We start from the raw sequence: 14,418 nt of genomic DNA on the forward strand, positions 1-14,418 counted from the left end.
CAACAAGTCAGAATGCAGGAGGTTGTCCATTGCTCCACCAGGCCTGAAGACAACAACGCGGGAGTCGTTACAAATACAAAATTCGCGGCATGGGAGCTGAGGCATGCATGAGAAAGCTGTGAGCGGTATGATGCGGGTTGCGACGGTGGTGAGTCTACGGTGAGTATTTCAGAGTGAGTACGACTCGCACAATGCTACAGTCAAAATGGGATAAGGGTCAATTGCAATTTTTTACAGTTCGGGTTCCACATCCAGGCACCGTGCCGGTTATACACCGCAGCATCTGGCTCTGGCGCCACTCCGAACACACAGCGCTGGCCCAGATCTTGCTGCAGTCATCCAGTCCGGGGATAGGCCTCCGTCATCCGTCAGGCTCTTCCCCGGTACGACAACGTCTTGGCGCCATCACATGGTGCAAGGGTCGACGAGCATGCCGTGTGGGGCATAAGGGGGGGCAGAGAAATGCCTGCAGGAGCGCGTGTGGGGGCGGGGAACAACAAGGAACGAGTGGCTTTGCAAGCCGTTTTGCCAGTTGCTGGTTGGGTCGTTCTTTGTCCCACATCTCACTCGCCGCCACCCGGCCATCCGGGCCACTCTTCGTCCTCCAGCCGCGCTTTGTCAAATTAGCGAGGCACATCGTTGCGATGCGCGGCACAGCGGGGCACAGCGGCAGAGCGCCCAGACAGCAGCGGAGCGCCCCCGCATTGGCCCCGCTGGTCCCCCCCGGGGTTGTTGAATGAGAACCATGGGGCAAGATTGTCTTGCACGCACAAGGCCTCGAGGCGCGAGGCGTGAGGATGGCCGCCGCGCCGCCGGTTGGACGATGAGGTTTGCAGGTCGATCTGGGCGCAGATACCGCGCATGAGACACAATCAGATCGATCATGGATCATGGATTGGTCTGCCTTGTGAATGGAATAAATAGCTAGCCTCGTCACCGTCTCTGGTCCTCATCCCCTCACCACTCTCTTTTACCTTCTCCCCTCTCCCCTCTCCTCTACCTCGACTTCGACGGCTTCAAGACTAGGCAGCCATGACCGCCGACTTCAAGGACGACAAGGTCGTCGCTCAGCACACTGAGCACTACGACCCCACCGCCAAGGATGTCAACAACACGTCGTCGGGCTCGAGCATTGACCTCGAGAGCCTCGACATCGACGAGAAGAGACTCATTCGCAAGATGTAAGTCACCGTCACATACCCCCCATGCCATCAGTCACCCACTGTTGCTTCCACTACCGTGCGTCTTGTGCCCGTGCTGACCTCGGCAGTGACTACCACCTCGTCCCCTGGCTCGCTCTTCTGTACCTCCTTTCGTTCCTCGACCGCTCCAACATTGGTAACGCCAACATCTTCGGCCTCTCTGAGCACCTCAAGCTGAAGAAGACGCCCGACGAGTATGGTCTCTGTCTCGCCATTTTCTTCGTCTTCTACGTCCTGTTCGAGGTCCCCTCGAACATGGTCATGAAGGCATGGCGCCCCTCGATGTGGATCCCCACCATCATGGTCGCTTGGGGTGCAGTTATGATCGGCATGGGTTTCGTCACTGGCTTCACGTCGCTCTTTGTCACTCGTCTCTTCCTCGGCATTACGGAGGCTGGTCTCTTCCCTGGCGTCTCGTTCTACCTCACCCAGTGGTACCGCAAGTACGAGATCTCGTGGCGCATCTCCCTCTTCTTCTCGGCGGCTACTGCGGCTGGCGCTTTCGGCGGTCTTCTGGCTCGTCTGATCAACCTCATGGACGGCGTCGGAGGGTACGAGGGTTGGCGCTGGATTTTCATTCTTGAGGGTATCCTCACCGTTGTCGTCGCCGTCGTCTCCTTCTGGGTCATGTACGACTACCCCGGCACGGCCAAGTTCCTCACCGAGCCCGAGCGCGCATTCGTTGTCAACCGCCTGCACCTCGACAACGACGGCTGCTCGCAGGCCTTCAAGATGAAGTTTGTTTGGGACGCCTTCACCGACTGGAAGGTTTGGTGCGCCGCCATCATGTTCCACGGCTCGCTCTGCCCGGTCTACACCTTCTCGCTCTTTGCTCCTACCCTCACCAAGAACCTCGGCTACACTGCCGCCAGGGCCCAGCTCATGTCCGTGCCTCCGTACGTCGCCGCCGCTTTCGTGACCCTCTCGGCCGGCTGGATCTCGGACCGCATCCAGAAGCGCGGCATCGTCGTTATCTGCTGCTCGACTGTCGGTGCCCTCGGCTACGGTCTCCTCCTTGCCAACGTTAACAACGGCGTCAACTACTTTGCCCTCTTCCTCGCCGCCTCGGGCATGTACCCTCTCATCCCCGTCATCGTTGCGTGGGGCGCCAACAACTGCGGCGGCGCGCTCAAGAAGGGTGTTGCCACTGCTATCATTGTCTCCGTGGGCAACTGCGGCGGCATCGTCTCCTCGTTCATCTACCCCTCGCGCGACGCCCCCGGCTTCAAGAAGGGCCACGCCATCTGCCTCGCATACTGCATCATCTGCATCATCACGGCCGTGATCATGTGGGTGTACTGCGCCGCGGCGAACAAGAAGCGTGCCGCGCGCAACGCTGCCCGCACGCACGAGTGGACCGCCGAGGAGAAGCTCCAGTTCGGGGACCGCGGCGACCACAACGACTGGTTCGTCTACACTTTGTAAATTACACGGCATAAAATGGGCCTCGAGGTCGAGGCGAGTAGTAGTAGTGTTCATAGGATAGGGAGGCGGCATCGGATAGTGTAGTCTCGGCGGTAGACTGTGCATAGATGGCTATAGGTCACAGTTGTTCATGCAGATTTCATTGTAACTCGCGACTGTTTGCGGAAGTAGTATAGCTGATGATGTCTCTCGAGATGATCGGCCAAGGGGCTTTATTACGGACGATCGGCAGATCGGCTGATCTGTGGATCTGCGGACAACGTGCCCCATTGATTGTCAGTGTGCATTCCACCCCGCCCCCTGATCCCCTTGATCGTCTGATCCTCCGTATTCTACACGGTATGCGCCCACTTCTCTCGACTCCCATCGCCGCCATCTAGTCCGCATCTTCCCGCTGTCACTGCCAGCTACTGTCCACCAGATGTTGATAACCGGGAGAAAACGCAGAGTCGCTGCAAGGGCGTGAGTGGGAGAACACACATCCGAATTCTCCAGATCCAGCACAGCAGTGTTCGCCCGGATGGACGCCTATCTTGATCTCATGATCTCGCAAGATCGCAAGGCGATCGAGATGTCGATTCATCGGTAAGGATAAGCGCACCGCATGGCCCCTGTTCTATCTTTGGCAGCGGTTGTGGAAGATGCGAGCTGTGAGCTGTGAGATCTGTGAGTGTGCGAGGTGTGAGGTGTGAGTTGTGAGTTGTGAGGCGTGCGGCCATTCGCATCGGAGTGCGCAGAGGCGAGATGTCGAGTGAAACACGGCCTGGATCTCGTGGCCTGGAATTGTGGAACATGCACATGCTAGAATGCCGGTTCAACCGGTCGGAGGACCGTCATGATGTGATCACTCATGGATCATAGGATCATGGATATAGCGTTGTTGCGGCAGCAACTTCCGTCAATCCGCCCAGACGCCCAGGCGCCTCTACCTCCTCCCGACGCCCGGGGCAGGCATCGCATGCTGGGGTCCATCTTGTCGATCACGAGTCCGCCACCTAATCACGGTCACTCCGTGCGCGAATAGCTGGGTGGAGCAGCCCATCTGGACAACTCGACCTCACCTTTGGGCGGCGCCATGCAGGTTTCCTAAAAGCTGAGAGGCGGCGAGAAGAAGTGTGAGAGGGCAGTCACAGATCTGTCGCCAGACGACCAATTCCGCCCCGTCAAGCTAGTTGACCACGGCTGCTCTCCGCACGAGGAGGGCGAGGGAAACAACGATCAGCGTCAGAGACCTTTCAGGCCTGGTTGTACGATCACGACGGACACATGAGACGCGAGAGGCATCAAGCAATGCAGGAGCCGAACTGAACGTCCCCATATTTGAGGCCGAGCGGCGAAAGGCGCCGGAGACAACTCCTTTCCGCATCTGCGGCGTCTTAACTGATCAACCTCTGCTTGGATTGGCCGCAAATGCTTGAAGCGATAAGATCAAGGCTAATCATGCAAGCCGTCCAGCGTGGATGCAGCTCGCACATGCTGATTCATACATACCCTTCACTCGATCCGCCAGGCAGGTAGACGTCGGCGCGTGCATGCGCCGTGCAGGCTGAGCCGATGTCGGCGGCGGGTGGGCACCGTCACTCGGGTGAAGCAACGAATTAGCCGGTGCGTCATATCGGTTCATCCGTCAATCTCGAAGTGAACGTAGACTTCTCTTAAAGCTCAGTTCACTCTCTCGACTGCACTCGCATCCACTTCCTCTTCCACACTTGCATCCACACCCTCCCCACATCCTCACTCCTCTCTCACCATGGTCAACCTCCAGGGCAAGCGCGCACTCATCACCGGCGGGACACGCGGTGTCGGCGCCCTCGTGGCCAACCTCCTGGCGCAGCGCGGCGTGCGCCTCGCACTCAACTACGCGAGCAACAAAGAGCGCGCAGAGGGCACACTCAAGGAGCTTGCAGGTGACGGGCACGCGATTGTGAAGGGCGACGCGTTCACGCGCGAGGGTATCGCGGAGATTGTCAAGGGCGCGAAGGAGGCGCTCGGAGGCATCGATATCGTCGTGTCCAACGCCGGATGGACTGCCTTCTCTCCCAACTTCAACGACATCAGTGAGTCTTTGTGACTTGTATGGGCCCAAGGGACTCACACCAGACGCCATCTCCGACGCCGACTGGCTGCAGTGCTACAATGCCAACGTCATGTCGCACCTCTGGCTGATGCAGGCCGTGCAGGATGAGCTCAAGGCCAACCACGGCAGCTTTGTCGTTTCGGCGTCTGCCGCTGGCCTCAAGCCATCCGGGTCATCTATGGTGCGTTTCTCGTTTCCCCCCTCCTTTTGTCTTCCACGGAGAGCTTTCTCTGACCCCAGGCTTACTCCGTCTCCAAGGCGGCCACCATCCACCTCACCAAGTCGCTCGCGATGGCATCCGCACCAGAAGTGCGCGTCAATGCTGTCGCCGCTGGCCTTATGCTCACTGAGTGGAGCCAGGGCTTCACCGAGGAGAAGCTCAAGAAGGTGCGCGAGCGCAACGTCCTCAAGAAGATCACCGATGTCGAGGACGTTGCGCTCCAGTACGTCTCGCTTATCGAGAACGGGTCTATGACTGTGAGTAGGGGCGAGTCCGGCGATTGTATGAGGCAGTAAAGCTGACAACCAGGGCCAGGTCATCCAGGTCAACTCCTCCATGTAACTTCTTGTATGCTATCCTTCGGCTCCTTGCAGGCAGGTTTATTACGGGACACTGACGGCATATTGACAAGGTGACTAATGGTGTACACTGCTGAGCGTTAAGGATCCACAGGTGCTCTCTTGAGCTCACTACGCCCACAAGTTGTTGCGGGCGGCCTCCTTGGTCCACGCCTTGCGCGGCACAACCGTTCTCTTGGCTTCTGTGTGAACAGGGCCGCCCACTCAACTTCACCGACTTCAGCGCGGGACACTTCCACGGCCCAAGTTGACCCCGAGCGCTGCGAGACGCTCTCGCGCGCCCTCCGCCGCAAAACGGCTCTCGAGAAGGTCGAAGCCCACGACAGTGATGGCGCCCAGCACAGACAAGGCCTCTCGAGAGCAGCCAAGAAGTTGACGTCAGCTGCGCGTCTCTTCACTGTGGCGCTGAGGCACTGTGCACCGCCAGTGTGAGTATCAGCGTGGTCGTCTTGAGGTCTGGGAGCTGTGCGCCAAGCATCGGAATCTAGGCCTGTAGTCACGAGGTTGAATCCTCTTGGATACCAGCAACAACCCGTTCCTCCGCACAAGACCTGACCTCTGCTGAGCTGGACACTGGCACTTTGAGACGTCGGCGTAGGACATGCCCCAGAGTTTGTGGCTGTATATGACCAACTTCTTCATTGCAGTGCAAGCGATGCGCCGCCATGCTCTATCTCATGTGCCAGCTCTAGCTCGCCTTCTCTTCTCCGCTCGCTCTCGCTCAGCATAGGACGGCGGCCTAGCCTCAGCCTCGCGGGTGAACACAGCCCACTCGACCTCGCCCACTTGTGCGCGGTACGTGGCCGTGTCAACGACCGTGACGCCCAGGTCCTTGATGTTGCCGTTAACGCGGCCCTTCACGAGATCGAAGCCTACGAAGGTGACGGGCACACCTAGCGCCTCCACAACAGCTTTGAGGTCGCCGAGGGTGTCTGTCTCCCGGGCCTTAGTGGGGCTACGCCACGGCCGCGTCGCCGGGGTGAAGATGAATGTGGCGCGCGTCAAACTTGGTATGGGGTACACATCGCGCTCAAAGCCCGCGAGCGGCGCTTCACCGCCGGGCACGGCCAAGTGCACGACGAGATGCTCTACCTCGAGCTCAAGTTGCAATCGCCGGACGGCCTTGGGCAGGTCAAAAGGATTGATGGCGATGCGGTACGCCGACAGGGCGTGCTGCCCAAGATGGCTGAATACAACGAGCGTGCGCATCCGCCACGGCTCGTTCCGAGGGGTACCCGGCGTGTACCCCTGCGAGAAGAAAGCGGTGAAGCAGTCACTCTGATACAGCCCCCAGGGCTGGATCAGCTCGAAGTACGCATACACGCGTAGGGTGTCGAGGGGTGGCAAGAGCGCCGCAACGGCGTCAAATACAGGCCGGCGAACCGTGTTGCGTATGTCGAGAACGCGCGTGCGCGTCACGTTCATTGCCGGCAAGCTGATCTGCATGTCCGGGTCCGAGTCCGACGACGACACGCTGATGTCAGCCGTGATTCCCAGGACGCACTGGTAGGTGAGCTCGTTAAAGAAGTACAGCTTAAGCCCGTTGTGCAGCCGGTTGTCTGAGAAGCGCCGTGGAAAGTCCGTGTAGAGCTCGCCATCGAGCACCAGATGCGTGGAGCGGATAACATCGACGCGCTTCCGCCAATGTCGCGACGTGCACTGGAACGCGGCGTGCACGGCCCTGTCGGCGGAGCGCACAATGTTGTCAATGATCCCCGGGTATGTCCGCTCATCGATCCACGTGTGAGTGCTGAGGTCAAGGGAGGGAGGCGAGCTCACGCCCATGGGTGTCGGTGTAGCGCATGGTTTGGCGGGAGACATGTTGGTGGTGAAGAAGTGAGATCGGGCAGTGTCAAATATATCACTGTTGAGGAGGGATCCGTTCGGAGCCGCCATCCTCGCTGTGCACTGCCTCCTCCACGTACTCTTTTGACTACGGCTGGACTAATCCTGCAGCACTGGAGTACGTGCGTGGAAAAAAACACCTGTGATAACATGGCCACTTTGCAATGCAAACTAACAGTGGACCCTTAGACATGGAATTTAGCTGGACTGTCCATCGGCGCAACTGCCTCTCAGAGGTGGTCCATTCATCAACAACCAGACATACTCCCAACGACTGCCACATTAGCACTGCATCGAGCTCGACCGCAGTTGTGACTGCGGTACGGGCCCGTCCATGATAGCACACGTTCATTTTCATAATCAGTATCTCTCATTATACTGTACAGTGCCTACGTAGCCGGGTCGACCGCACCGCTGCAATCAGTATGCGTCTACCGCACTGCTCTACTCACATGACGCCGCAAGCCAGGCGCCCACCGGCGTTGCCGGTCTGGAGAGACAGCTCATGCCCACCACGTCCGAGGTCGTCGGTGCCCACATGAATGCTGCTGTCAGCCCGCCCTTATTGAAACTCACTTGATGGCCCGCCCCATAATGGAGTAGCGGCCGCACAGGCTCATGCGGCGGTCAACGTGATTCACGTTGATAACCCCGTCGGCTCCGGCCTCAAAGTTGCCCATGTCGCCCATGTGACGGTTGCGGTCTTCGGGTGCGCCGTGGTTCCGGTTCAGCGGGTTCCAGTGCACCCCCGTCGAGTTGCATCCCTGGCTCAGGTCGCCGAACTGGTGTACGTGCATGCCGTGCAGGCCGGGTGTAGCTCCCGAGATCTTATGTCAGTCAGCTTATCACAGGAGACGGAGACTCACTTGGCCGGTCAGAGTCACGACGTCAGACCATGCGCGCTGAAAGAAGATGAGCTCGCCGCTCACGCCAGCCTGCCCGTTGCCGATGAGGACCTTGGCCTTGCGATCGCTCGAGCAGAGGTTGCCCCAGTCAGCGAAGGCAGCGGGAACAAGTGAGAGAAGCGCGAGATTGGAGAGGAGCATGCTGGTATTGCGGCGGGGTCGAGTGTCTTGATCGAGTCACAGTCGGGTGGACGAAGCTTGAGGTCGTTGTAGAGTCGAGTGAGCGGTCGGATGGGAGGATATGCCTCAGCGCCATCCTCTTTATGGCTCTCTCTGGAGCACCACCACATCCCACAGCGTCATGACCACCCCTGCTATCGTCATGTTTACTCACGGCAGTCGTGCCATGCTCCTTCCCGCCTCAGAACGAGTTTAGCACCCGCACCGCGCTTCGCTCACCGAACGCGCGGCATCGAGGAACAGGAACAAAACGCGCGACCAACACAAACACTGTTGGTGGCGTAGAGCTTATCTGACTCCAGCATGCGCGCGTCAATACTCGTGGTTGCGCGATCTGGCGTCGCTGAGGTGGACTGGAGCCGATTCCGATGGCTGACATCCGCGGTCCTGAAACGCGGCCGAAGGTACCGAGCCCCCATCCGGGGTAGAGGCACGGCTGGACCGTGCTCTGAATTTCGTGATTCATGACCCACCATGGGATGCCACCGCAGGTACATGCTGCCCAGCTGCGGCGCTTATATCAGGCCCTCTGTACTCTTCCCGCTGCATGGATTATCACTGATGGCCTAGAATATGAGTGTGGGTAAGTGTTGGGTTGCCTTTGGTGGCAGAAGATCGCACCATTTCCTCGCCGCGCCATATGGTCAAGTGATGGAGTCCGTCAGCTGAACAACTACCAGGTGTTTGTTGCGCCCACCCGATACTCAGAATATACCCAGGCGTGCAGCGGGAACATGACGGCAAGCCCCGAAACGCACGGAGAGCTTAAGACGCCCACACGCTTGCCACCTGCGAGCCATTGCGAGCATATCGCGAGACGGGTGCTAGGAACGTGCCTCAGGCCGCGATGTGGAACCCGAAGTCAAGTGGGCCGGGTCTGGAGTCAAGATTTATACACTTGGAGAGGCTGGAGAATGCATACTTGTACACCACAGCATGATAGGTATGATACAGTTGCCGCTACAACAGGCTGAGAGCCTTGTCCGCCACCTCGCCAATGTTCATCGACTCGCGGCGCAACCCCCCGCCCCGGAGGAGCCGCTCGGTGCCCTCTGCAAACTTTGTATACGCATCTTCACCGAGGAATCCGGTGAGAGCGCCGCAGTGAAGGCCGCCCTCCTCGACGTCGATCTCGACCCGCACGCCGTCACCGCGCATGGTATCTGCTAGTGCGATGGCTTCGTCGTACATGCCCTCGCCTGAGCCGACCTGGACAAACACCCGCGTCCCGACCTCCTTCTTCACCCGCTCCCCCGCCAAGCGCTTCCACGTTCCAGCGGGTGCCAGTGCTGGAGAGAGGAGGGGCCCTCGAATCGCGCTCGGAGTGTAGTGTCGAGCCACACTAGCAACGACAGCTTTGCCCGCGTTTAGTGCCAGGTAGTCGACGTAGCTGTTGTGCCAGATTGATGGGTGAGAGAATGTCAGGTCGCACCACGGCGAGCTGAGTGCCACTCCGCGCGGCAGCTGCTGCCCGGTTTTGGAGAGCATCTGCATGACGGCCAGCACGAGGTTACCGCCGGCGCTGTCGCCAACCAGCACAATATCGCGCGCCGCGTACCAAAGCTCGTGCGTCGCATAGTGGTATGCAGAGAGTGCGTCGAGCAGGGGCGCCGGATACGCAGTCGCTTCGGTCACGCACTTTCGATACTGGACCGAGAGGATTGGGGTGCGCGTGTCGCGTGTGAGCTTGGCGCTAAGTGGCGTCCACAAAGGATGTCCTCGAGTGTAGCCTCTGTGCGATGTCAGGTGTGTCCGATGGAAATGAATCTGTAACATACCCTCCGTGGCAGTGAATGACGAGCTGGCCTTTGTTGATGTGGTCCTTCTCCTTCTTTGGGATTGGAGTGAGCAAAAAGCCTGGGCGCTCAGCCATCTCGACGGGCGCTGGCAGCTCGACCGCATCGACTGGAGCCCAGTCCTTCGGAGCAGGCGGCACAGTCAAGACGTCACACTTGACGTCGTCCCAAATGCCTTTCGGGAACGGCAAGATGGGCTTGAATGCGACGGACGCGGCTTCTTCTTCCGAGTAGCACGCTTCGAGGATGGGCGCCAGGTTCGACCGATTGCGCAACAGGTGGGCAATGAGCCAAATTTTGAGCGGCTGCTGAGGACGATAGAGCGCGTGCTGCACCACGGCGTAGGGCAAAGTGGGGAGGACTGCAAGCGTTGCGGCGTGATTGATCAGGCTTGCAATCCAGCGCGGGATACCGTTTGGCGCGGGAGCGGGCGAGGTGCGCAGGAGTGTGGTCGCCGCAGCCGTCGCGGCTTGCGCGACACTGGCGACGGTCGCTATCGGCGACACTTGGGGTCCCATGGGTGATACGAGTCTCCAATTATGAGTTAGGGGGCTGTCTAAATTGAGAGAAGAATTAAAAGAGGACGAGCGTTAGATGGATCCGAGCCTGGTCACCTTGGAGCACGAGTAATGGATATCTTATGGCATCTGCCATGAAGGCGCGGCGATGCTTGACCATGGCTGGGCGTCCAGGGTCTTTGCGGGCCTCCGCAAACAATCTTAATGAAAATGACGTAGAGGCTCGAGCGGCGGCCGATGACTGCAGAAAGCTCTGGCCCGCCCGATTGCTTTTGGTCCAGCCACCCACTCCACACTTCCATTGTGACGGCGATTGGAGGTGACTAGTCATGTGAGGGTTGGTATCTCGGGCTGTATGAGCTTGCCATTATATGCAGGTGCAAGCGGGGTGTGGCGTTGGAGAAATGACACTGTCGGGCAGGTACTTTGCCTGCTCACAGCGGCGGCGGCCGCACAAATGTCTCCTGGACATCTAAGTGGAGGGAGTAGCTATAATTTACCCGTTACACCTCTCCTCCACAAGACCATCGCGCCCATCGTCGACTTCACAGCTCTCTGCTGCTGCTGGTGAACGATCATTTCCGCCATCAACCCACGTGGCGCAGCCTCCACTGTCGTTTGGGCGCGACATTGAACTGCCCTCTCTGTCCTTAGGTTTCCAGCTAGGGGTCTTCGCTTCGAAGAATCTTACGGTGAGCCTCGTCCCGAACTCCGATGATGCCGCCAAGGCAAGGCAAGGCTACCCCATTCCGCTGACCCTCAACCACTCAACTCACTCTCGAAAATGATGACATCTCACCGCTTCGGACCGAGGAAGGAGAGGGTGGCAGTATAATTCGAGGGGAATGGTCTGGAGTGGGAAATCGTGGCTTTCGCAAAGGCCGGTCGGAGCAGGGTGAACTTGGCCAGATCGAAGTATCCTCTCCTGTGAGCGCCCCTCCGCTGGGCTCCACATGTAATGCGCCGTCCGAGCGCCGTGGAAGTCTGATCTTAACCTGCCATCCTCACGCTTCGGTGCGCACTTGACGTAATTCACGGGGGCCGTACGTCAAGCTCAAGGTTCGAACCCCGAGAACTGAAGCCGATATTAACCAAGCGCTTCGTTGCATCCAGTTCGTGACGAAACAGATGAAGAGTGTGAAACAGCTGCATGGGAGGGTGCATCATCCAGCAGTTATCGGGGCCATCCACTGGGGACGGAAGAGTATGCTACAACCAGTCTAAAGAGGGTCTACACAAGTGCGCGGCACGATGTGGATGAGATGATGCTCGTCGAAGCGCTCATCACCTCGGGTGCGATGGTCGCGGACCGTCGCGGCGACAAACGGTCGCTTAGATGAACTGCCACTCGATGTCGAGCTGGCCGGTCGAGACGCCAGCGTTGAGCTCGTTCCAGATCGACTTGGGGAGGTCGACCTGGTTGGCGTGCGAGCAACCGCCGCACTCGTCCATGATGGGGACCTCGACCGAGTTGCCGGTGGCCTTGTTGGTAACGCGAATCATCTGGCCGCAGAAGTTCTTGCCGCCCTTGATGGCAGCGATGGGCGAGTCGTTGTGGTACCGGTCCGAGTTGCAGTAAACCTGGTTCGGGTAGCCGTCGTTCTCCTCGTACGAGTCGAGGTCGTACCAAGTGGCAACGGAGTTCTTAACCGACCAGTCGTCGACCTGGGCCTTCTTCTGGAAGCGCTGGGGGGCGGCGACGGCGAGCCCGGCAAACGCGGCGGCAATGATGGTCTTGGCGAGCATTGTGGCTAGTTGGTTTTTGGTGGGGTGCGGAGAAGCGAGAGTGTTGAGCGAAGTGAAAGTCGACTTGACGTGCTGGGCCTGCCAGAGAGATGTTCTTGGAAAGTGTTGGTGGGATGAGGCGGCCGAGAGCCCATCTGAGGCTCCTTTTATGGTGTTCTGAGGGCGATTATGTCCTGCATGTTTTGCCTGCCTGCATGAGCAAGATGGCACAAGGCGCCACAGAATAACGGATCCTCAGGGTTTGTTGATCTCGGAGGAGAGTGGAAGAGTGGGGTAGCGGGCGCAATAGAAATTGGGGTGCTGAACTGTTCCTGGGGCATAATGCCTCAACAATCCGCCGCCCCCGCCCATCGCAATATACATTGCCGCCGGACGGAAGCAAGGGTGACAGCCCTCTTCTATCTGCTACGGGCTCCCAGCCGAAGCAGATGCCGACAAGGTTTGGGGTCGATGCGGAGCCGCCCGCGTGCTCAAAGGGTTGGTGGCCTCGAAGCGGGGAGATCGGTATGGTGGGCCAGATTGGGACACCGAAATCCTTGGCCAGGTCTGGGCGCGGTCATCAAAAGATCTGCAGTAATGTTGCTTGCACTGCGACCTTGACGTCGCTGACAGCGTCGTTCATGTTAACACCGCAGCATCTTGACGCGTCGCAGCTCTGCATACCTCGGTGTGGACGCGACGGACGCGGTACGAGGACACGCCAATGAAGTTTTCTCACGCCTCAGCTTGTTCATATTCAGTACCTCCTTCTACACTGGTGGCGCAGGCGCTCAACAGCCGAAGAGGGAGCCGCGTCACAAGCTTTGAAGCACGTCGTCACCACTCGCTTTCTAAACCCGCGCCCTGCCCAATGCATGCTTGTTGAGCCTCCAACGGGTTCATTACTCGAGGCCTCAAAATGAATGGGCGTCGCAGTCCTCGCCAGCGATCTAGCGATGTTAAGGAGTCCGAGGCCTGGGCACGAGAGGCACTGCGCTGAGGCACGGGGTGCTTCTGTTAATATGAGAGGGACGGAGAACACATCATGCATACCGGACTTGTACGCTGTCCTTGGGGCTGGGCTATCAGAAGGATGCCCGCACGCTAACAGTCAAAACTGCCGGGGCCTTGGACCTTGGGGCGCCTTCTGTGTCGTTCGCACCCCTTAGCCCGCGGTGTATTATGATCTGCCGAAAGTCGGGACTTCACTGTGGCAATGAATGGCCTCCATCTTCATGCCCCAGTGACACTACTATTGTACAGCGAGCATGCCTTGAAGCAGAGCGCGGGGGCGCAGAGACCAGTGTCTACCCCTGAGGGTTGCCGACTTTCTAGGAGCGCGGGGCGGCCTACCCCATAGACCCATACCACACTGCAACACTGGCTCCGAGATGACAATCCGCCTACTTTCGGGGATCCGGGGGTGCTGAGCAATGCTAATGAATCTCTCTCGTCCAAGGATGATGGTAGCGTGGTAGATGGGCGTGAGAGGCTTCCCTCTCAACCTTGAGGCGCATAGTATCCCACTGTTCAGTGGGATTGTGGGAGTCAGAAGCATTTGGTACCCTGTCGTGAACATATTGATCCCGCCGAAGATACTGACGACCCGTTCACGGCCTTAACAAGTAATAGAGAGCGATGAGGAGTGACGGTGGGTCGAGAGCGGCGCACTCCAGACGCTTTGCCTTGGGACGAGTGAGTCCGAGATTCGCCCAAACTCGTCGTGCATGGCAACCGGAATCACGTCGTGTTAGCCCTGTCGCCCCACGCTCTCGTGAGGCTGATGTCATAGGGGGCTCTGAAGAAATACTCACGACTGATGAGATACATACCACATATGTAAATTGTGGAGATCTCCGCCCCTTTCTACAGGCGGCGCCGAAGCGATTCTCAAGAGCCCTCACCCTCTTTGCGGCCTAGGGAGCGGACCACCCTCAGATCTAACCGTACAAGGCATGTAGGAAGTGGCTCCAGACTCCCTATCCCCCGATGCACCTTGAAATGTCATGTAGACGTTAGGTCTATGCGTCGTTTGCGTAGCGGGGCCGCAGGGCGGATATATGCCCCCCTCTGCCTGCCCCCGCATTGCTTCCAGGGTGCTTTGCAGGGGTGCGCCGTATGTTCCGGGCAAACTCTGGCCCTTACACCCCGGTTGTAGTCGAGTTC

The 14,418-nt window shown here is 58.7% G+C and overlaps 8 protein-coding genes across 8 annotated transcripts; 3 read left to right on the forward strand and 5 right to left on the reverse strand.

Annotated features, from left to right (window-relative positions):
* Positions 1 to 191: 191 nt before the first annotated feature.
* Positions 192 to 740, forward strand: COLE_01414 (uncharacterized protein; the record flags this gene model as incomplete). The annotated part of the gene is made up of 1 exon (XM_018419684.2): positions 192 to 740. One exon carries the CDS (start codon positions 192 to 194, stop codon positions 738 to 740), a length of 549 nt encoding a protein of 182 aa, XP_018282900.1.
* Positions 741 to 1,032: 292 nt separating this feature from the next.
* COLE_01415 (uncharacterized protein) lies at positions 1,033 to 2,627 on the forward strand (the record flags this gene model as incomplete). The annotated part of the gene is made up of 2 exons (XM_018419686.2): positions 1,033 to 1,181; positions 1,271 to 2,627. 2 exons carry the CDS (start codon positions 1,033 to 1,035, stop codon positions 2,625 to 2,627), a joined length of 1,506 nt encoding a protein of 501 aa, XP_018282899.1.
* Positions 2,628 to 4,377: 1,750 nt separating this feature from the next.
* On the forward strand, positions 4,378 to 5,266 carry COLE_01416 (uncharacterized protein; the record flags this gene model as incomplete). Its single annotated transcript, XM_018419658.2, has 4 exons — positions 4,378 to 4,684; positions 4,728 to 4,885; positions 4,945 to 5,181; positions 5,234 to 5,266. 4 exons carry the CDS (start codon positions 4,378 to 4,380, stop codon positions 5,264 to 5,266), a joined length of 735 nt encoding a protein of 244 aa, XP_018282898.1.
* A 692-nt stretch (positions 5,267 to 5,958) lies between these two features.
* Positions 5,959 to 7,104, reverse strand: COLE_01417 (uncharacterized protein; the record flags this gene model as incomplete). Its single annotated transcript, XM_018426254.1, has 2 exons — positions 5,959 to 6,757; positions 6,788 to 7,104. 2 exons carry the CDS (start codon positions 7,102 to 7,104, stop codon positions 5,959 to 5,961), a joined length of 1,116 nt encoding a protein of 371 aa, XP_018282897.1.
* A 413-nt stretch (positions 7,105 to 7,517) lies between these two features.
* COLE_01418 (uncharacterized protein) lies at positions 7,518 to 8,174 on the reverse strand (the record flags this gene model as incomplete). Its single annotated transcript, XM_018420610.2, has 4 exons — positions 7,518 to 7,542; positions 7,581 to 7,673; positions 7,705 to 7,955; positions 7,995 to 8,174. 4 exons carry the CDS (start codon positions 8,172 to 8,174, stop codon positions 7,518 to 7,520), a joined length of 549 nt encoding a protein of 182 aa, XP_018282896.1.
* A 999-nt stretch (positions 8,175 to 9,173) lies between these two features.
* On the reverse strand, positions 9,174 to 10,527 carry COLE_01419 (uncharacterized protein; the record flags this gene model as incomplete). Its single annotated transcript, XM_018420129.2, has 2 exons — positions 9,174 to 9,945; positions 9,992 to 10,527. The coding sequence occupies 2 exons, from the start codon at positions 10,525 to 10,527 to the stop codon at positions 9,174 to 9,176; spliced, it is 1,308 nt and encodes a 435-aa protein (XP_018282895.2).
* Positions 10,528 to 11,023: 496 nt separating this feature from the next.
* Positions 11,024 to 11,482, reverse strand: COLE_01420 (uncharacterized protein; the record flags this gene model as incomplete). Its single annotated transcript, XM_018419643.2, has 2 exons — positions 11,024 to 11,213; positions 11,304 to 11,482. The coding sequence occupies 2 exons, from the start codon at positions 11,480 to 11,482 to the stop codon at positions 11,024 to 11,026; spliced, it is 369 nt and encodes a 122-aa protein (XP_018282894.1).
* Positions 11,483 to 11,859: 377 nt separating this feature from the next.
* COLE_01421 (uncharacterized protein) lies at positions 11,860 to 12,273 on the reverse strand (the record flags this gene model as incomplete). Its single annotated transcript, XM_018419471.2, has 1 exon — positions 11,860 to 12,273. The coding sequence occupies one exon, from the start codon at positions 12,271 to 12,273 to the stop codon at positions 11,860 to 11,862; it is 414 nt and encodes a 137-aa protein (XP_018282893.1).
* Positions 12,274 to 14,418: the final 2,145 nt, after the last annotated feature.

Source organism: Cutaneotrichosporon oleaginosum, assembly GCF_008065305.1.
Source record: "Cutaneotrichosporon oleaginosum strain ATCC 20508 chromosome Unknown ATCC20508_contig01, whole genome shotgun sequence".
Classification (NCBI taxonomy): domain Eukaryota; kingdom Fungi; phylum Basidiomycota; class Tremellomycetes; order Trichosporonales; family Trichosporonaceae; genus Cutaneotrichosporon; species Cutaneotrichosporon oleaginosum.